General features: G+C 35.2%; 1 protein-coding gene across 9 annotated transcripts in view; it reads right to left on the minus strand.

Moving 5' to 3' along the window:
* Positions 1-22,422, minus strand: part of Rapgef6 (Rap guanine nucleotide exchange factor 6) — a 194,136-nt gene that overhangs the window by 104,629 nt on the left and 67,085 nt on the right. For 5 of the 9 annotated variants that reach the window (XM_074057169.1, XM_074057172.1, XM_074057168.1 and 2 more), the window contains exon 6: positions 15,008-15,151. In XM_074057169.1, the coding sequence (XP_073913270.1) occupies positions 15,008-15,151 (144 nt within the window). Of the gene's footprint in view, positions 1-2,404; positions 4,688-15,007; positions 15,152-16,218; positions 16,352-20,789; positions 20,829-22,422 lie in introns of those variants that run through there. The other 4 variants (XM_074057170.1, XM_074057173.1, XM_074057171.1 and 1 more) reach the window with 4 other exon arrangements.

A 22,422-nucleotide genomic window follows, 5' to 3' on the forward strand; every position in this document is an offset into this window, starting at 1 on the left:
TGGACTGTAAGCCCCCAATGAAAAATCACAGGAGGATTTTTTTTTCAAAGAAGAAAAAAAAAACTAAAAGAAGAATTTACACTTGAAGAAAGAGCTACTAAAAAGTAAGAAAAAGAATAGCATCCTTATGGATGAAAACAAGTAATGAAACAAAGGTAATTCTGAAAAAGCATCAGGTAAAAGACTATAATGGCTACATTTATAAATTTAAAAGATAACTAGAATTGGTTACAAATGGAGAATGAATTAGTGAGTCAAAAAATCAAACTGAGCTGGGCACCGATGGCTCATGCCTGTAATCCCAGTTACTCAAGAGGCAGAGATCAGGAGGATTGTGGGCTGGTGGAGTGGCTTAAAATATAGGCCCTAAATTCAACCCCAGTGCCAAAAAAAAAAAAAAAATAGAAAATCAAACTAAAACAAATTCTTAGGGACACTGTAGCAAACCCAGACTTCAAACATGTGGAGAGAAAAGAGAAAATGGGGAGGCCCAATTCTGAAAAAACATTTTCACAACTGAAAACAAAGGAGAACCTTCAGTTTGAGAGAGCACTCCAAGTATCAAGAAGGGGAAACAAAACAAATGGCATCAAAGATACAACTAACCACTAACAAGAAGAGAAAACAGATTACTTAAAGGAACAAAAATTACAGGAAGTTCAGACTTCTCATCAGCAATGCTGGATGCCTGGAATACTTTTTCAAAGGGTAAAGGGAAAAGATTCTGGACTCACTATTTTATACCAAACTAAACAATTACTTTAAGGGTGAATTAAAATAAGGCATTTTGAACATTAAAAAAAGAAAAACAAAACAAACTTAAGATTCATACCTCCACAGAACCTTGCAGACAGAATACATATTTTAGCAAGAAGGTAAATGAATTCAGAAGCAATGAAATACAAGTAGTAGTGTGGGCAAAAAAAAAAAAGATTCATTAAATAAAAATAAAAATAGTAAAAGACCAAAAGAGCAAGTATGAAAAATTAATAACAAGTTTTAATGTGTTTAAGAGTTAAATTCAATCAATAGTAACACAAGAGATGGGGAGATGGGAAGACATGTACTCTTATAAATACTTAATTTACACAGTAAAGCAACCAATTGGAGAAGTCTACTCATATTTTCTGGCATTTAATGAAAGCTTAGAATATAGTCTTTAAAATCTTCTTTGACTACCTTGGTTCAAAAGTTGATTATCAGTACCTCCAAAGGCTATTTTTGTTAGTAATCCTAAAAAACAACCCCTATATATCATTCTTAATTTTCCTTAAAGTTTTACCTGTTCTCATCCATTTCCTTCCACATACAGTTTTAAACCTGAGTAAAACTACTATCAAGCATCAGCAATGCTTGGACCCCACAGGTGGCATTTGTATTGAAGAGGCCACGCTGTGTATGTGGGCAGATAATAGCACAAACAAAATGTGAACCTAGGTTGCTTTTCATCTCTTTTTGTTACAATCAGCTGTTTGCCAACTGGACAGCACATTTAAATGCCCTTCCACGAGATGCCTTTAGAAAGATATTGAATAAGCTAGGCCAAATAAAACAGTACACCATGATGCTGTCATAGAATTTCTCCCTTAGTCACCATCAACAGAGAAGCCTTTAAACAAAGACAAGATTTCAGACTTTCCAAAGAAGTGCTTCTAGAGTGCCTGTCTCCATCAAGATATCCATAAAGAAATCTTTACACATTCACAGTTACAATGTATTTTCTAAAATATTCAGTTTTGTAAAACAAAACTAAAAATTAAGACTTCTCCATTTTTTTGTTCTGAAATTAATACACAATGCAGTAAAGATAACTCATGGCATCATGCTATAGATGTTATAGCCACTAAGAACAAAAAAAGTCTTGAATCAGAGTGTGTATTTACCAACAACCTAGCATTTTGCTACTGTGAGAGTATTTGTTTTAAAATGACAAGTGGTTTATCTGTTACTACTTTAAAAATACTTTGATACACTAATTAAATATTTTTATATAATTACTTTTCATAAGTTATTTTCTTCATATGATTTCACTAAGAATCATCACCCAGATTTCATATAATAGTACAATTCAACCATAACTTATCTAGTAGCACCATATTAGTAAATGTTTTATATGATGAAATGGCCTTAACCAAGCAATGATTCAGTCTAAAGGGAGTTCGCCACAAATGCACTGTTTTAAGTCAACAGAGTATTAAAAAGGCACTTTTCAAATCATCTTAAAGGTTGTACTGAAATGTTTTACAGATTTCTTTGAATTAAAAACAAAATTGCAATGAGATTGAGCTTTTTAGACTGCATTACAGTTCTTAGAAATAACAGCACAATAAAGCTCATTTATAATTCAAAATAGAATTTAACAACTGAATTATATCAATTACAAAGAAAATAATAAATTACTTACTTTAGAGGCCCATGGCTGAAGACAATTGGCATAACAGCGAACAAGAAAAGCCATTTCTGAAGCTGGTAAGGGTAGTTTCTTTTTCAAACCACAGCCACACTGATGAGTATGTTGATAATATTATAGTAAGTTTCTTTTTACAAACTATATACCATTGTGTCTTATAAAGGCAGCCTTTTCCAAACCTCTTTACAAACTGAAATCAGGAGCTTTCAGAAGCTTAAGAGTATTGTTCTAAATAACTGAAACAATTCTCATGAAAATGTTTACTTTGTACAAGCAAATAAAGATGTTTAGATTTCTGGCTTAGAACACTCATTTACATGCTTCCTCAGGCACCTGGCACAGACGTGCACTGTGCACCACAGTCAATACTATCAGTCAAAGCAAATAAGGCAAATTTGTCTTGGATTCTGCGAAATCTTTCTTCTCTGTAGTATAGCTTTGTTTTTCCTTCAAGTTATCTTATTCTGTAGAACAAGCACTGCAGCGATTCTTCTGCATCAGAGGCAAACCAGAATACTGTATCCTGAAGATCAAAGTTTCCTCTATATATATTCTTAACCACTAGAGGTTTTTTAAAAAACAACCAACCATTGAGCAAATGTCCGAAGATATATGCTCCAACAGGTTTGTCCTGCAGAATGCCTGAGAATCTCCAAAAATTCAAATGATTTTTTCTTTTTGCATGCAGGTTTTCTAGCTCTGCAGTCCTGCTTCTTGTTCTAGTGCATCAGTAAGACAGCACTGTTGATCTACGTCTGGCCTTCTGGTTAATAATGTATATATGATACGACACAAAAACACTACCCCTTTTGCTAAAGCAAGATTATGTTAGTGTCTTGATTCCTACTGTCCTTGTCTGTTTCACAGCAGCTCCCTAAGGAGACGCTCCTATTGATTCTATGCTCTGCAGTAGGATGAAATATCTAATAAGAAGGAAAGGGAGTGGGAGGAGAATAGAGCTAAAAGGATGACATCACCTGTAGAGAAAGCCTTCAGAAACTGCATTAGATCAATTGGCTACTGTATCTGCAGATGTAGTCCAAAGAGCAATTTAATGAAAACACACACATACACCCTTCTGTGAGAACACTGGAAAACTAAATTCTGTAAGAAAAAACTTGACTTAAGCACCCTTTCTATTTCACAGTTTTAAAAATCCATTTTGATTTTTAATTCTGTGTACTGATATATAGCTATAAAAGAGAAGCCATATTTTCTAATATTATTATTCAAATTTAACACAGCACTGTTCTCCCAAGCGAAAATAATTAGCTCTGGTAGATACTTTTGCATTCCGAACACCTAAGCCAGTCTAGCTCTCAAATGTTACGTATGTATTTGTAATGCTAATCCAGGGGTTTTCTGTATATAAAACTTCTATTTATCAAATAACTTCTGAAAGGTATAACCTCTATGACCACTCTAAACTGATGTTAAAAATACAAAAGAAAGGCATTAAGATTTATAATTTATATGTAAGTAGTAAATTTAAATGAAAATAACAGAATCTCATTTTTCAAGTGGAAGCTGCAAAAACCACAGGCATAACACCAGTTGCAGCATGCACCAACTCCTTGAGGAATAAATCTATACAATATGGTACTTCCCTATAGCCCTGTGCTCAATTCCTAGAAAGAGACAAGCGAGCAAAACTCAAAAAGTATCAGAGAGGAAAAAAAAAGACAAAACCTGCTTCCAACATGAGCTGGAATTAAAAGGAAACTGCCCAATTTTTCTTTAAAAATCATGAGAAAAAAATGTGATTTTGCCATACCCTGTCCCACATGCAAACCCACAATTCCCTCCAGTACCCACCCTTGTTCCTTATACTTCTATGAGACACCTCACTGCAGATATCCCACGTAAGCATTTGAGTGTATAATAGGGCCTCAATGGCCAAAGACATAGTTCCCAATGATAAACTACAGCTAATTAACATACCTTCAGATAGCAAATTATGAGAGTAACAATCAGTAAACTAAAGCAATGGAACTTTTTAAAAATTTGCCTAATAAACAGAGGCATGCAGCACAAAGAGACAGGTATTATAACAGAGAACTTCACTTTTTATAGAAGAAACATCTTCCGTTACGCACATACACAAAAAATGAGCTCAACACCCTAGTCTGAGCCACTTTCAGAACACAATAATGCCAATCTTAATTATGTTGCTATGTATACAACTAGAACTGAACTAAGTGAAAAACTATTATTCTGAACAAAGACAAGTCATGCTTTCAAAATACGTTACATTTATGAATTTAGGCTTCCACAGAACCTAAGAATTATGTCTTTTATGCAAAAATCTCAAAAGAAAAAATTTATAGTTAAATATAAAATTTAATCTCATAAATGCAAATAAATATGACTAGTTTTATATAGGCTAAATTTTAAGCCCTAAAGTATCTTTTCTTATTTAATTCAAATAAACTGTGAGTTGGAATTACAAAAATACTAAGCACGCATATATAAATTAACTAAAATCTATATATTTTTTTAAAATAGAAAAATTTTAGGTACTTTGTATGCAGATGAAGAGAAGCTTGTTGCTAAAGATAAATTTCCAAAGATAAGCATTTTGAACATAAAAATTAGAAACAGGACTCAAGAATATTTTAGTTTCAATGCCAGACAATAATTATATTGATGTATGGTATCAGCAGGGTAAATTACAGCCAAATCAAAAAGCAAAATCCTAATGGGCACCTTTCCCTCTTTTCATAAATCATGCTGATGCCACACAAAGGAGGCCCTCAAGCTGAGCAAGGGAGGCAGCCATCTCTTAGCTGCTTTAAAAAAACTGCAGCCCAGTGAGTGAAATGCAATCCACTAATGCCATATGTTGGACCTACTGTACCACACACCAACTCAATAAAGGAACAAAACTCCTTTTTCCTTTAGTTTGGCTTGCAAGTGAAGATGACATCATTCTTTTCCTACCAATCACCCCATAGTATTTGCTATTCTAGAAAATCATACAGTTAACCTATCATGCAAAATCTCCCTGTGCAACAATAAAAGAAAAATAATTGTTTTATTTGCACTCAGCATGTGAATCCATCAACATTCTGAAGGTACTATACTACATTGTTTCTTCAGAAATAATGATGTATCCATTTAATTAATCACTCTTCAATGACTAACCACCCTTTAAACAAAATACTAAAATACACAATGAAGTGAATCAACTACTTGTCACTTGCATCACATTGAAAATTTTACCAATGATCTCATCTCAGAGTGACTTTACTGATTCAAATGAAGTAACTGCAGAAAGGATGTCCTGATGTGCACTTTGTCTACAATCACCAGTACAGGATAGACATCTAAGAAGACAATTCTCTTTCACATGAAATACCATGATGCTAAGCCATACTGATGAAATCTTTTTAGTTTTAGAAGAGTCTTGTGGCAGCTGGATGCAGTGGTTCATGCCATAAGACTAGTTACTTGGGAGGTGAAGATCAGGAGGATTGTGGTTCAAGGCTAGCCTGGGCAAAAAGTTTGCAAGACCCCATTCTCAACTAATAGAAGTTGATGTGGTGGTGTGTGTCTGTCGTTCCAGCTACAGAGCATGTGTAAATAGGAGGGCCGTGGACCATACATAAACACAAGATTCTAGTTAAAAAAGCATAAAGAGTTTGGGGGTATGGCTCAAGGGGTATAGTGCCTGCCTAGAAAGCACAAGGCCGTAAGTTCAAACCCTAGTACCACCAGAAAAAGAAAAAAAGTTTTTTGGACTACTGTAAAATAAAACAGTGATTCTGCAAAGTTTCAAACCATTACAAAATATTTTTTACAAAAATATAAATGTTATATGCACTTATTAAATTGATGTTCACTGTTTAAACTATAGACAAAATACAAATTGGAATATTTGACATCACACTAGAAAAAACTAAAGATATGGTTCTGATAGTTACTAAACTAACTATAAATACACCTTTTATTTCAATTCGTAACAATTCTGAAAAGAAGGGGGGAGGAGCTTACCATAGATAGAGGAAAGCTATCAGAAGATATGCTATTAGGCAATATGAAAAACAAAAAACCCAACAATAACAAAAAACAAATTTATATTGATCTTAGGCATAATCATACAATTCCCATTTGCAAAGTCACAATTTAGAGAAAGCAAACTCAAAAGGAGAGAAACAGTAAAAACTCATTTCTGCATTTTAAATGTTAAGTACTTGGTTTTTAAAACATAAACCATTAAATATACTGATTTACACAGCAAAAACACTTTAATGCACTTGAAAATAAATGACTAAATGATGCTTATTGCAATGGTCAGAGGTAACATACAAGCCAAGCCCTTGCGAAGGAACACTGAAAGCTTTTCCACCTTCCTTGCCTCCCATGCTTAATGTAAACATCTGAAGTGAATCTCTGTAGTTATCAGACATGGTTAACTCTAATTACAGGTGCCCCTCAGGAATTCCTGCTTTCCAGTACCTATCCTGTCAGCCTTTCTGAAGGAAGGGAAGTCAGAATACCGAACTCTCCTCTTATTCTTTTGTAAGAAACAATGTGCTTTAGCATACTGTCATCTACATCCACTAACGGATCATCCCCATGCTGTCAAAAAAACTCTGTCAAAGCCACCAGCCAGATATATGCACTCTGAAATATGATCCATCCATAGGGAGTGATTGAGGAAGAAAAAGGAAGGAGGGAGAGAGAAGCTGTTATCATCAACGAAGGTGACGTAAGCTTCTATAATTAGAATCAGTGACTGAAGGAACAATAAAAGGCACCACCATGCTTCTACTTTCCCCTCCACTGGGCAGTTGTATCAAGCATTTTTTTATATACACAAAAGGAATATACTTGCCTATTTAAGAGTCAGTCAAGTATTTAACATACTATGTGTACAGTTGTTTCATAGCAGTATATTAATTTTCTTCAAAAATAAAATCTGCCCAATAATTTAAAAAGTCATCTATAAACACAAGAAAATAAAATCTCATTTTAAAATTTAACTATGAAGAATACTGTCTCTATCTGTAAATCCTACATTATATTGGAGATTACCTTTGTATCACTTCTTTAATTTTCTAGTGCCTTTTATAAAAGGCAAATACAGAACATAATTCTGAACATCTATTCAGTGATTGAGCACGTGACAAATCAAAATAAAAGGCAGGATCAATCGGCATTAATTTGTTTGTGTATCTGAGTACCTGTTATACTCTTCTAATTGGAGCACTATCCCCAATCACTTCAGTCATGAAAAGCACTTTCTTCAGCAACAGTGTGTGAAGTGTATCAAGTGATTCTGGTTTCCTAGACAATCCATCTGTACGAGTGTTTTCTTAAGGAAAGAATGACTACCCCAATCCACAGCACTGCCCTGGTCTCCGCGCACAGCACTTCTCAAGTTCATACACAGTGAATGACAATTTTTTAAAAAATGACTATTGAGCAGTTGGGCAGTATTTATGTAGAAACTTAACATAAACATATACATTTTTTTTAGGTGTACTTGGATTTGAACTCAGGGCCACACAGGTTTAAACATGTAAAAATGTCACCAAAGAGTTATCATCAAACAAAATACCAATGAGAATACCAACTGTATTTTCTTGTCCACTGAGGAAACCAGAATATCAAAAGAAAGACAACTTTCCTCAGCATACAAGAGGCTAAAAGTAGATGACTCATAAACATAAACATAGATAACAAGAGAAAATATGACATTTGTGGACTCTACACAACAGGACACCAAAAAATCTGGGAAAAAGAATACATTAAAGATGAGGCTAAATAATCAAACACAACCACAAACTATGTACCCTTTAACTCATTCAAGGAGAGCCAAAGAATGTAATCAAAAATACTTTAGCAATTCTATTTCTTGCAATTTTTAAAAATAAATTAAGAGGTGGGCATTCATACCCACAGATACTTCTTACCAACTAAATTAAAAAAATAATAATGAAAAATGGGCAACAATTTTACTAATCAAACACTGGAAACTAAATAAATAATAGCATCTTATAATGGAATACTATGTCCTAATGGAGTACTGGGCCAGTCAGAGTGCTTGCAGGGGGGCAGATTGCTTCAGTCCAGTAGCTCAAGACCAGTCTGGGCAACACAGTGAGACCCTGTCTAAAAATCAAAAGAAAACAAACAAAAAGGGTATTTTGTCAAAAAACAAAAACAAACAAAAAAGCCCTAACATTCAAAGATGTTTAGATAAAATTTTAGAAAAGATACAGACATCCAGGCGCAGGAGGCATATAGGACTCCAAACAGACATGACCAGAAAAGGTCTTCACTGAGGCATGTTGTAGTCAGGCTATCAAAAGCCTAAGAAGAAGATAATTCTAAGAATTGCAATAGGATAGGGCACAAGTCACACTTAAGGTCACCCTCATTGGACTAACAGCAAGTTTTTCAACAGAAATGTTTCAGGTTAGGATGGAATGGCAGGGCATATTTCAAGTACTGAAAGAAAATAAATGCCAACTAAGAATACTACACCTGGCATAGTTATTTTTCAAAAATGAAGGAGAAAGACCTTCCAAGACAAGCAAAAACTGAAGGAATTCATCATGAGATTCATTTTATAAAAGATGTCTAAGGGAGTCCTCCAAAAATGAAAGACAATCACCATCATGAAAACATATAATAAAACCCACTAGAAGAACAGATACACAAAAAAGAAATAGAAAAGAATCAAACCTTATCAATATGGTAAATCACCAAACCACAAAGATGAACAAAGAGTGTGAGGGGGTGCAGGGAAGGGGGAGGACAAAGATAAAGGAACTAGAAGGGCTGGGGATTCAGCCCAGGAGTAGACCACTTGCCTAGCATGAGTGAGGCCTTAGGTAATCCCCAGCAACCACACACACACACACACACACACACACACACACACACAAAACACATACATGAAAATTAATGAAATAATAGGAGCTAAATCTTTATCAATAATAACCTTAATTATAAATGAACTAAATTTTCCAATAAAAAGACAACCTGGCTGAATGGATAAGAAAAATAAAACCTACAGTAAGCTGCCTACAAGAAACATCAACAGAAACATACAGAATGAAAGAGAAAGGATGGAAAAAGATAGTCCATGCAAATGGAAACCAAAACAAGCAGAAGGAGCTACACTTATATGTGAAAAAATAGTCTTTAGGACAAAAACTGTAAGAAGAGACATAAGTCACTATACAACAGTCAAGGGCTCAATTCTATGGGAAGATATAATGATCATAAATATATATATATTTATAGTTGGAGCATCCAACTTTATAAAAGCACTTTGAAACAGAGACAGGTTCCAGTATAGTAATAGTAGGGGAAATTCAACAATCCATCTTTTATCAATGGGCAGATATCTAACAAAAAAGTCAACAAAGAAATATTAGAAGTGGGGCACTGGTGGCTCACACCTGCAATTGTAGCTACTTGGAAGGCTGAGATAGGGAAGATCACAGTTCAAGGTGAGCCTGGCAAAATGCTTCAGGAGACCCCATCTCCAAAATATGCAGAACAAAATGGATTGGAGGTATGGCTCAAGCAGCAGAGCACTTGCTTTGCAAAGTTAAAGCCCCAAGTTCAAATCCCAGTCCCACCAAAACAAACAAACAAATAAACAAACACACACCATCTGAGTTAAACTATAGTATACACTAATGGACCTTACAGACATTTACAGAGTAGTTCATCAGAACATGCAACTTTTTCTAGAACAGACCATATCATAGGCCATAAATCAAGTCTAAACAGACTTGAGAAAACAGAAATTTTATTCTGTTTCTTTTCTGGCCATAATGGAATAAAGCTAGGAATCAACAAAAGAAACTTTAGAAATAAACATACTTTGAACACGAGTTCACTGAAAAAAAAAAAAAAATCAAAGGGGAGAATTTTGTAATTCCTCTAAACAAATTAAAATGGAAACAAAACTTACCAAAATGTATGGTATGAAATACAGTAAAAGCAGTACTAAAATGGAAGTTTACAGTAATAAGTACAGAAATACAAAAGGAAAGATTTTAAATAAACAACCTAATAAAGCATCTCAAGGACCTAGGAAAGCAAGAATGAAATTCAAAATTAATAGAAGAAAAAGAAACAACAACGATCAGAGCAGAAATGAAAGAGACAACACAAAAGAAAAAGATAAAATCAACAAATCTTTTGCTAGACAAACCAAGGGGGGAAAAAAGGCAGAAAGGATAAAAAACATTATAACTGATACTTCAGAAACACAAAAAGGCTGAGTGTAGTGGCTCATACCCCCACAGGGAAGGCAGAAATAGGAGGATCATGGTTCAAGGTCAGCACAGGCAGAAAAGTCAGTGACATCCTATCTGATAAATAACTACAGCAAAAAAGGCTGAGGGTATGGCCCAAGTGGTACAGTGCTTTCTTAGCAAGCCTGAGGCCTTGAGTTCAAACCCCAGTACTGCCTCCCTCTTCCAAAAAGGAAAAGAAAAAAAAAAAAAGATGAAAGATCATTAGAGATTATAGAAAACTACATGCTAACAAATAGGAAAATCTCGAAGAAATGGGTAAATTTCTGGATACAAGTGAGTTACCAAAATTGAACCCTGAGGACATTAAAAAAAAAAAATCTGAATAGACCAATAACAAGTAATGAGATTGAATCTGCAATTAAAAAAAAAAAATTTCCCAACAACAACAAAACCCAGGACCAAGATGGCTTTACTACTGAAATTTACCAAACTTTCAAAGAAGAATACCAATTCTCCTCAAACTATTCCAAAGAACTAAGAGGGTCACTATATCCTGATACCAAAACCTCATAAGGACACAATAGGGGGCAGGGGGGTGTAAATCAATACTCCTAATGAACACAGTGAAAATTCTTAACAAAATACTTAAAGATTAAATCCAAGAAGAACCAAAAAGATCACTCACCATGATCAAGTTGGATCTGTCCTCATAATAAGAGGTTCAACATACACAAATCAATAAACTTAATATGGCCAGGTGTGGTGGTACACTATAATCCAAGCACTTGGGAGGCTGAGGCAAGAGGACTGTGAATCTGAGGCAGCCTGGACTACATAATAAGACCATGTCTCAAAAAATAAGTGAACAAAGAGAGTAAATACATCATTATCAATAGAATGAAAAATAAAATATCATATGATATTTATATCACATGATGCAGAAAAAGCATTTGATAAAATTCAACATCTCTTCATGGTAAGTATAGAAAGATCGCACCTCAACATAGTAAAGGCTATATGATAAACCCATAGCCAGCATCATACTGAATTTGGGAATGCCCAAAGTGTTTCCTCTAAAGCCTGAAACAAGACAAGCAGTGATGTCCATGATCATCATTTTGATTCAATATAGTTCAGGAAGTTTTAGTTAGAACAATTAGGAAAGAGCTTAATAATAAGAAATAAAATCCAGCTGGTGGAATGGCTCAACCAACAGAGCACCTGTTCAGCAAGTGTGAAGCCTTGAGTTCAAACCCAGTACTGCCAATAAATAAATAAACAAACAAACAAATAAAATCTATAAATAAGAAACAAGGAAGTTAAATTATCCTTTTTGCAGATAATATGACTCTATTTATAGAAAAGCCTAAAGCCTCTACCAAAAGACTATTAGAATTGACAAATGAATTTAGTAAAGTAGCAGGATACAAAATCAACATGCAAAAATCAGTACTATTTTTAAACACCAATAATGAACTGGCTGAAAAAGAAAGTAATCATATTTATGGTAACTATAAATAATTTTAGTACCTAGGAATAAATTTAACAAAGGAAGAGACAGATTTATATAACAAAAATTATAGAACATTGATAAAAGAAACTTGAAGACACCAAAACATGGAAAGACCTCCCTTGATCATATACTGGGAGAATTAATACTGTTATTGTCCCAAAACAATATACTACCCAAAGCAACTTATAGATTCAATGCAATCACTATCTAAATACCAATGATATTCTTCACAAAACTAGAATAATCCTAAAATTCATATAAAGCACAAAAGACCCTGAACAGCCAAAGAAACCTGGAACAGAAAAGAGCCAAGCTGGAGGAATCATACTACCTGATTTAAAGACACAGGCGAGCCATAGACACACCAAAACAGGATACTGACTTAAAAACAGATGCAAAGACCAACAGAAGAAAGTAAGGCTTCTAGAAATAAACCCACACATTAATAGCCAAGAGATTCTCAATAAAGGTGCTAAAACATCACAGAAAGGATACCCCTTCAATAAACAGTGCAGGGAAAACTGGATGTTCATTTGACCCCTATTTCTTACCCTGTACAAAAATCAACTGAAAATGGATCAAAGACCTCCATGTAAGATCTGAAACTACAAGAAGAAAATGAATCAAGACATGAGTATAGACAGTGTCTGGATAATATCCAAAAGTACAAGCAACAAAAGCAAAAATAGACAAATGAGATTATAAAAACTAAAACGCTTCTCTACAACAAAGGAAACAATGAACAGGGTGAAAAAGACAACCTATAAGAAGGGAAGAGAAGACTCACCAATTGTTCATCTGACAAGGATTAATAACCAGAATATATTTGGAACTCAAAAAACTTAACAAAAACTCAAGTAATCCTATTTAAAAATGAGCAAATGACCTGTACACTTCTCAAAAGAAAATGTTAAGTGCTCAATAATTATTAGTCATCAGAGAAAGGCAAATCAAAGCCACATGAAATATCATCTCACCCCTGTTAAGACAACAACTATCAAAAAAATACAAGAATAACAGATGCTGACAAGGATGTAGAGAAAAAGCAACTCTAATACGCTGTGGGTGGGAATGTACATTGGTAGAACGATTATGGAAGCCCCAGTACCACACACACATAAAATCATTTAACAACATTCAAAGATGTTGAGATAAAGTATTTAAGCTTTTTTTGTTTAAACCCACAAAACATTATGTATTTTAAATCTGTAAAAGTTATCAAGCTTAAAGATCTTACAGATCTTTCAACATATTCTATATGTTGAAAGGGTTTATTCAAGAATGTATAAAATGGCATCAATGGTTATATAAATGAGTGATGAGAACAGTCAATATTTAATTTTTGAAATATAGACACATATTACTGTTTAACAAGGCAAAACAAGTCAGCTTAAATTACTAGTGATAGGGAAATTTATTACATATTAAAATTATTAAATAATGAAAACAGAAAATGAACTTTGTGTGGCTCTGGATATGGTTATAAATTTTGGGAATAATGTTATTTATTGTTAGAAATAGAATGTAATCCATCAATCAAGTTAGGCAAATGTGAAAAAAAAAGTTTACAAATTCCTTAAAACTAATTCTTATTCCAAGATAAACAACTCCATTTTAATCTTTCTTAATCCTAATATGGAATGTGTACATTTCCGTTTCTGAAAACCAAAAATACTCAATACCCTTTTGAATTTTCCTGCAATCAACTCTCCCTCCACTCACATCATTAAAACACAGGCCGGTCCAACAGCAGCACTGTTTGCAACTAATTGATCTTAACCAGTTACAGATTTCTTGCTGGGTGCCAGTGGCTCATGCCTCAAGTCCTAGCTACTTAGGAGGCAGAGAACAGGAGGATCAAGGTTCAAAGCTAGCCAAGGCAAATAGTTCGAGACCCTATCTCAAAAATACTCAACAGAAAATGGGGCTAGCAGAGTGGTCCAAGTGGTAGAGCATCTACCCGAGCACATCTAAGGCCCTGAGTTCCAACCCCAGTACCGCCAAAACAAAAAGACAGGCAAACTAAAAGGAAAAGCATTTTTTTTATACTGTGGAGATGAGTACTCACTAGAAAACTGGTAAATATAGAACCTCTCTCCTCAAAAACACATACGGTGGCAGGGCACTTGCCTGGCATCTGTAGAGTCCCTGTGTTCAATCCCCAGTACCCTTTAAAACACACATGTGCGCACACACACACACACACACACACACACTCTCTCTCTCTCTCTCACACACACACACACACACCCCCTCTCATACTTACCACACATTTATTTTTTCTTAGGTTGTTATTTCTCAATCTATTTTCAATCTAAAAAGAAGTTATCTATGTTTAGAAAATTAAAGATTTCTGAAGAAACTGCTTACTTTCTTCTGTTGTTACAAAGTTAGTATTTTATTTGCTACTTTTAAAATATTTGTACATGTGAAAACATACCTTCAACACTTGCTTATTTCTGCACTAACACAGACTACGTATGTGTACCACATATTGAGGGACGAACTGCCATATTTTTATTCCTTTTGTATGCCTTATAGCATATTAGGACAAAAGCTCCCTACGAGTCTATTACTTGAGTTCTCAGACTCTACTCTATCCTCTTCAGGCAATAAAAAGGCAAGAAAATCCACAAATATGTTTAAAAAAGATAAAAGTCAAAATAAAATTTTCACTGATAAAGAGTATTCTGACCAACCTGTCAAGAAGAAGTATTTAAAAAAAAAAAGATATAGGTATACTTGCTCCAAACTTTTACATGCAGAGACCAAGAACTGACATTAACAAAATATATGTACATTACATATACTATATGTGAAAGTTAGGGAGATCCACGACATTTTCCCAAAGGTACTCACACAAAGATAGCTGTTAACGTCCACATCATCAGTTATGGTTTGGCGCTCTCCTTTATGGTTAATTTTCCGAAACCTTCGTCGAGACTGTCTGGCAGGAATTTCTCTTTGAAGAATACTATCGTCGTTATCTTTGGAATTCTCTACCTGAAACACATGTTCACATTCCTGATTAAATATCCAACTTTTCCATAGTACTGACAGTCTATGAAGTCTTAACAAGCTCATAAGGAAGCTTCATTTATTTGTACCAAGAAGTTGGCTCAGTTAAACAGTCTGCATATGACAATGCTCATGAGTTAGAAAGGATTAAAGAAGGTGTTATTACAAAGATCTGGAGACCACAGTTTCCTTCCAGGAAACTGTCTCTCTTGCATACATAAACATATACCCTCTAAGTAAGTCTCTTACCAGAAATGAAGGCTGCTAACTCCACCTACACATTCAATAATTACAACAACTACGTCTGATTTCAAATTGTCTGATTACACTCATATTTTACTTAACAAGCAATCATGGTTATGATCTAAATGACAGGCTGAAAAGTAAAAATAAAAACACTTTATACATTATTCTTTGGAGTATATCTTAACAATAAGGCTGGCATCTTTTAAGAAAGAATGAAGGGAAAACACATTTATTGAGATTGCTTAAGACCAATTTTAATATATATATGTACACCAAAACACACATATATGAGTGCATATATGTATGATTTAGTTCATTCTATAGCCCTATAAGCAAGCATTACCATCTCTAGTTTATAGACAAAACAATTAAAACCTCCAAAGATTACTGACTTTGCAGGCTCCTAACAGTGATCTGTACTGAAGGCGAGTTGACAGGACTATCTATCTTCAAAGCTTGTGTTGCTGATACAAGATGGCATAGCTATCTAATCACATTACTTTAAAAATTAACTATTTTTAGAAAGGTCTACTGATAAGTTCTAAAATATATCCTAACTAACCTCACATGCAATAAGTAACAAATAATGATTTCAGTTTTCTTCTACAACTAATTTTCCTGCTAATGTCATACCTCTTGCTAATTTTGCAAAATATGCTGTAGGTACTAAAATATGTAATCTAATCAACAATCAATCCCCAGCTCCCCTGCTTGTCTTTCAAATCTTAGGTTCAACAATTCCTTAGATTGTCAATTATTTCTGTGTAAGTCCCTCCTAATGACCCTTCTTTCATTCCCATTACCACCTGCCTTATTCGAGTCTTCATCACTCCAGTCCTGAATTACACCAATAGGTGATTCTGCTGCTTCAGACAGGTTTTTCTCCAATTCCATCCAGCATAGTCAAATAAATCACTGAGATAAATTATGCCAGGTCTCCTGTTCAAAATGCTACAATAAATTTCTGAAGTTAACTTTTTTTTTTCTTTGGGTACTGGGGTTTGAACTCAGGGCCTCACACTCTACCACCACTTGAGCTCTTTACTCCTTTTTGCTTCAGTTTGTTTTGAGATAGGGTCTTGTACTTTTGCCCAGGCTGGCCTCGAATCATGATCTTCCCATCTCCACCTCCTAAAGTAGCCATGTTTATACCTGGCCTTAAATAAATTTTAAACTCTTGGGCTGGTGGAGTGGTAGACTGCCTGCTCTGCAAGCATGAGGCTCTGAGTTCAAACCCCACTGCTGCTAAAAAATAAATTTTACCCTATCATATTTGATATTCCAAAAAAACCCCACATACACCAGCTCCCCCAATTAATCATCTCTCTCTCTCTTCTTTTGAGATAGGATCTCACTGTGTGGCCTCATGATGGCCTTGAAATCACCATCCTTCTGACTCAACCACCACAATGGGGACCCCAAAATAAACATACTCTTATTACTTTATCTTATAAACAGTAACCTGGGAAACACCGTTTTTTATCCTCCTCCCCTCAAAAAATCTTCTCACCTAGAAGTTCCAATAAAATATGCAAAACTTTCTAATGATTTCTCAGAAAGAGCTGATGTCTAATCTGTTCTGTTTCAGGTATGAGAGTTCAAGAATAAGTAGCAGCCAAATCAATGTGACTAATAATATGCTTCTATGCAAAAATCACTTATACTCTCCTGTTTGAGAAAGTAAGTAGGTTATTTCTTCAATATGTGCTATCCTGTCCATTCTAGCTTTATATCCTATCAATTACATAATATCAATAATTTAAGTTGCATCACAATTGTTGTCACTTCAATAACTACAAAGGCATTCCTTTAGGTAGTCACACCGTACTTCTCATAAATAGACATGAGACTCCTTATTGCCTTTACCCCTTAGCACGTGCTGCTGTCACTTCTGCCTAAAAGCCCACTCCTTCTCTGTAACATGTTGGTCTCCTATGCATACTTTACGAACCAGTTCAAAGAATTCCTCCTTTATCCATGATGGTGTGACTCCGTCAATACCTATAAGCCATAATGATTTGTAAAGTCGACCTCCTTAATAAAATATCAAGCTCTCTAAGCCAGGAACTGTATCATATTACGTTCTTCTTTGTTTATTTAACACTCAGGAGGCTTTGCCAAAATGTACATTACATTAAATTCTCCCTTTCTCCTCAAATATGTTAGGTCCTTGGAAATATGTATAAGGTCCTCAAGAAATAAACAGGGAAGCAAGCAGAGCATAAGTTGCTGAGTATTATTCTTCTAAAAGGTAAAACCCAGAAAGGTCAGAGGACTGATTATCAGCTCAAGAACAAAAGAACACTGACGATTGGATTAAGAAAATGTGGTATTTATACACAATGGAATTTTATGCAGCCATGAAGAAGAACGAAATGTTATCATTCGCTGGTAAATGGATGGAATTGGAGAACATCATTCTGAGTGAGGTTAGCCTGGCCCAAAATTTGTATGTTCTCCCTCATATGCGGATAGTAGATCAAGGGCAAACACAACAAGGGGATTGAACTTTGATCACATGATAAAGCGAGAGCACACAAGGGAGATATGAGGATAGGTAAGACACCTAAAAAACTAGATAGCATTTGTTGCCCTCAACTCAGAGAAACTAAAGCAGATACCTTAAAAGCAACTGAGGCTAATAGGAGAAGGGGACCAGGAACTAGAGAAAAGGTTAGTTCAACAGGAATTAACTTAGAAGGTAACACACATGCACAGGAAATTAATGAGAGTCGACTCCCTGTATTTGTCCTTATCTCAACTAGCAAAAACCCTTGGTCCTTCCTATTGTTGCTTATACTCTCTCTTCAACAAAATTAGAGATAAGGGCAAAATAGTGTCTGCCGGGTAGCGAGGGGTAAAGGAGGGGGCAGGGGGAAGGGGAGAGAAATGACCCAAACATTGTATGCACATATGAATAAAACAAAAATTAAAAAAAAAAAAAAAACCAAAACAATTCTGTGTAGGTAGCAAATACATGCTACCTCCTTGAGATTCAATTTACTCTCCTTAAAAAATGATGGAGGAACTACACTATTGAGTGACCACATAAGCCATATACTAGAAGCTGCAAATTAGTGAATTTAACGCTCAAAACCCCCTATTACCTAGCTAATCTTATTTTAATAAACAGTATAGATTCTCAAAGTTAAGTGGGAACACAAGTGGGCAACTCCGGACTGAAAATGCAGTGTGACTGAAACAATTCATCAACCTCATGCTGCTTGTCTCAGGTATTAACCAGATCGCTTTAGGTGAAATGCCCAGTATTACATGGCTCTCAGATCTGCTTTACCTACCAATAATTGGGAAAAGCACAGATTTAAATGATAAAGCTCCTCGAAGTAGAACTGGAAGTAAGCTAACTGTAGGAAAGGATTTTTCTAAGTTTCAAAATACTGGGAAAACTATCAAATGCAAAGAAAAATCTAATTATGGCTTTTATTCTGATAGCATAAAGGACTAAATTCCCTCAACAGAATTTCAACTGAGTACTTCTGAAATGTCATATATAAAACATTAAATGTTTAAATACTGCACTGAAAACCATCTGGAATTGAAAAAAAAATGAAACTTTGCAAATGTCTATCTGCAATGACACAAAAGTATGAATCCAAAAGCCAAGAATAAAATGACAGCAAGAATATCTGAATGCAGGTTATCAATAAAGTCTGTAAGCAGCCCTAAGGTTTCTGCCAAACTCTGGAATCTAAACCTTCCCACTTTGATTGTTAGAATCAGGAAAATGCAGATAACAGAGAATCCAATAAATAGGTGACCTACTCACAAAGCGAATCCCAAATAGCTACACCCTCATTATAAAGGGTAAATGCTTCTTTATAAATGTATCCAACATTGTTTAATACACCTTTTAATTTTATTTTTTAAAGAGGTACCAATTTAAAAGCAAAAACCTACAGGATGACTTAATAATCTTGCTAGAAGCATCAAAGGAAATGAAAATGGGAGCAGGCAATATGAGTTAAGGAACACAGGAACGTCAAGGATAGGGATAGCAGTGAGCACATCTTTTCTTTTGGGGGTGGGCAGTAATAGAGTTTAAATTCAGGGCTTATTACAGTTTGTGAGGCAGCACTCTACTGTTTGAACCATGCCTCTAGCCCACTATTTGAAGTTGAAGAAACAATGGGATAAGATTTCTAAACCCTACTATGTGCTTAAGAGTCCTCCTTTCTTTCCTAGGCTTCTTTTTCCTCATGGTGACCAGTTCTAGTGGGTCACCTCCCATCTTCTTCATCATCATCATCCAGCACATCCCCTCTTCAGCAGAGCCACCTCCTCACACGCCAGCTTCACCTTAGTCTCATCTTTCTTCAAAGAGCGGATGCTCTGCTCCTCTTCTGACTAATCACTCTTCATCATCCCTTGCCTGTTCTGTTCCTTTAAATTTTTTCTCAGGCTTTCCAATAGGGAATCCATTTTTTTGTTTTATCTGGGTCATCTCCTTTCAGTTTTGCAGACTTGGAAGAAGATGCCCACCGTTACAAATGAAGCCGCTTTGCGAGATGTTGACTGATACATGTTGGTGTTTTGAGGGCACTACAACCTGAGCAGCAGGATGAAGAGGAGGAGGTGCAGTATTAGGTAGCTATACATCCTGTCATAATAATCCCTTTGAAAGTCACACTCCAAGTCAAATGAGGAGTTGTACATCTCCACTGTGGATTGTGTCATACCTGCTTTCCCCTCATCCACTTTTGGTTCTATAGGCAAATTAGTATCTAACACCTTTCTAGCAATCATTCTGCTGTCATCTCCTCTTACAGCAGCCTGGGCATTTCATTAACATACGGAATAAAAGCAATGCCCTTATGAACAGAACAACCCACAATTTTGCCACAGTTTAACACTTTCTCACAAAATCTATTTTTTTATACTGTTTAAATTTTTAATACAGTAATTGTGCTTATTTATAGGGCATGAGACGTGAACGTGATGTATAATGATCAGACACTTTCAAGAAAAAAGGCATGTGTTGATGCTGACATTTTTAATTGCAATTTTACCATCTTTGACTTTTTAACAACGCTTTTATGCTAAAAATAATGTGGCTACTAATGGCATTTATATATTCATATATTAATTACACTATTTTAGATATACTTTTTAAGTACTTCCATTTAAATGTATCTTAATATACAGGATTTCTTTTTATAATATACCTACATGTTATCTATACATGTATAACAACTTTAAATTAATAATATCAACGTTATCACTAACATCCTGATTATATATTTTTGGTTCCTAATGACTTATGTATACGTATTATGTTATATTAATTATAAAGTTATATAAAATGTGTTCCTACACACATTTAAAAAGCTGTAACTTTTGGTATATTATTGATACTAACCACGACAGAACTGGTTCTTTCCATCCATAATAACACATCCTGTTAGGAATCCATACACCAGAGCTGGGGCCTAGTGGTACACTCTACGCAGGAGACTAAGGCAGTATGATGGAGAGTCTGAGGCCAGTCTGACTTTCACAGTGAGTTTAAGGCAGTCTGAGCTGCATAACAGCCTGTCTCAAAAAATCAAGGGCTAGAGATATAGCTAAGGGGGAGAACACAAAGCCTTGGGCTTGATCCTAAGCAGAGAAGAAGAAAAAAGAAGGAGGAGGAAGAAGGACGAAAAACAGAAGTGAGGAGGAGGAGAAGAAATGCACAGACAAAATATAATCTTTTAAAGTCACTGGAAATACTAATTCTTGGTAGAATTATACTGATAATCTGCATACATATATAATATATGCAAATATAACACAGTATATATAAATTACACTTCTCTGACTAGAAATGAAGGCTGCTAACTACACCTACACATTCAATAAGTACAACATCTAAGTTAGCCTAATTACAAACTGCCTGATTATACACATATTTTACTTAGCAAACAATCATGGTTATGATCTAAGTGACAAGCTGAAAAGTAAAAACAAAAACACTTTATGTGTTATTCTTTGGTGTACATCTTAATGCATGGCCACAGCCACACGTGAGGCTTTTTGTGGTTTTTTTGGGTGGTACTGGGGTTTGAACTCAGGACCTTGTATCTGCCAGGCAGGTGCTCTATCACTTGAGCCACGCCCATAACCAAGGCTGGCATCTTTTAAGAAAGTTTATGAAAAGTGACATTCATCAAGACAGCTTAAAAGTGGGCTAGCATATATAAAATTGAGGGTTATTACATTTTTTTTCCTTTTGAATTGTTTTTAACCATGTAAAATATCATGCTTCTTTTTCCCCAGTTCTTTTCTTACCCTTTCAAATGTACTGGCCAAAAACAAGCATCCCTGGTGGATTTTTTCAATGATCCCATTAGGTTTGTAAGATAAACTAAGGAAAATTAGTACCTTTATGAGGGGTATACATCATATCTAAGAACACAGTATTTCTTTATTTGTTCAGGTATAATTTTAGGGGTAGCTAAAATATTGTTTTTGAACGTTTAGTAAGTTTATGCTTGAGGTTTTTTTTTTTTGTGAGGGGGAGTACTAGAGTTTGAACTTAGGGTCTCACTCTTGCTAGAAAAGGGCTTTACCACTTCAGCCACATCTTCAGTCCTTTATGCTTTTGTTTTTCAGATAAAGTCTTGCACTTTTGCCTCAGCCAGCCTCAGAGATGATCCTCTGACTCCCAAGTAGCTGGGATTATAGGCATGACCACCATGCCCAGTCCTGAATACTTTTTTTTTTTTTTTTTTGCTGTACTTCAGTTTGAACTCAGGGCCTTCTGCTCAGTAGGCAGGAATTCTACTACTTGAGCCATGCCACCAGCCTTTTTAACTTCTGTTATTATAGTTATGCTCAGGTTGGCTAGAACCGTGATCTTCCTATTTAAACTTCCTACACAACTGAAATTAAGTTGTGCACTACTATACCTGCTTTTATTGGCTGAGAAAGGGGTCTCTCAAATTTTTTGCCCTGGCTGGCCTCAAATTGCAATCCACCCAATCTTTGCCTCCTGAGTAGCTAGGATTACA

The sequence above is a fragment of the Castor canadensis genome, chromosome 16 (assembly GCF_047511655.1).
Source record: "Castor canadensis chromosome 16, mCasCan1.hap1v2, whole genome shotgun sequence".
In the NCBI taxonomy this organism is placed as follows: domain Eukaryota; kingdom Metazoa; phylum Chordata; class Mammalia; order Rodentia; family Castoridae; genus Castor; species Castor canadensis.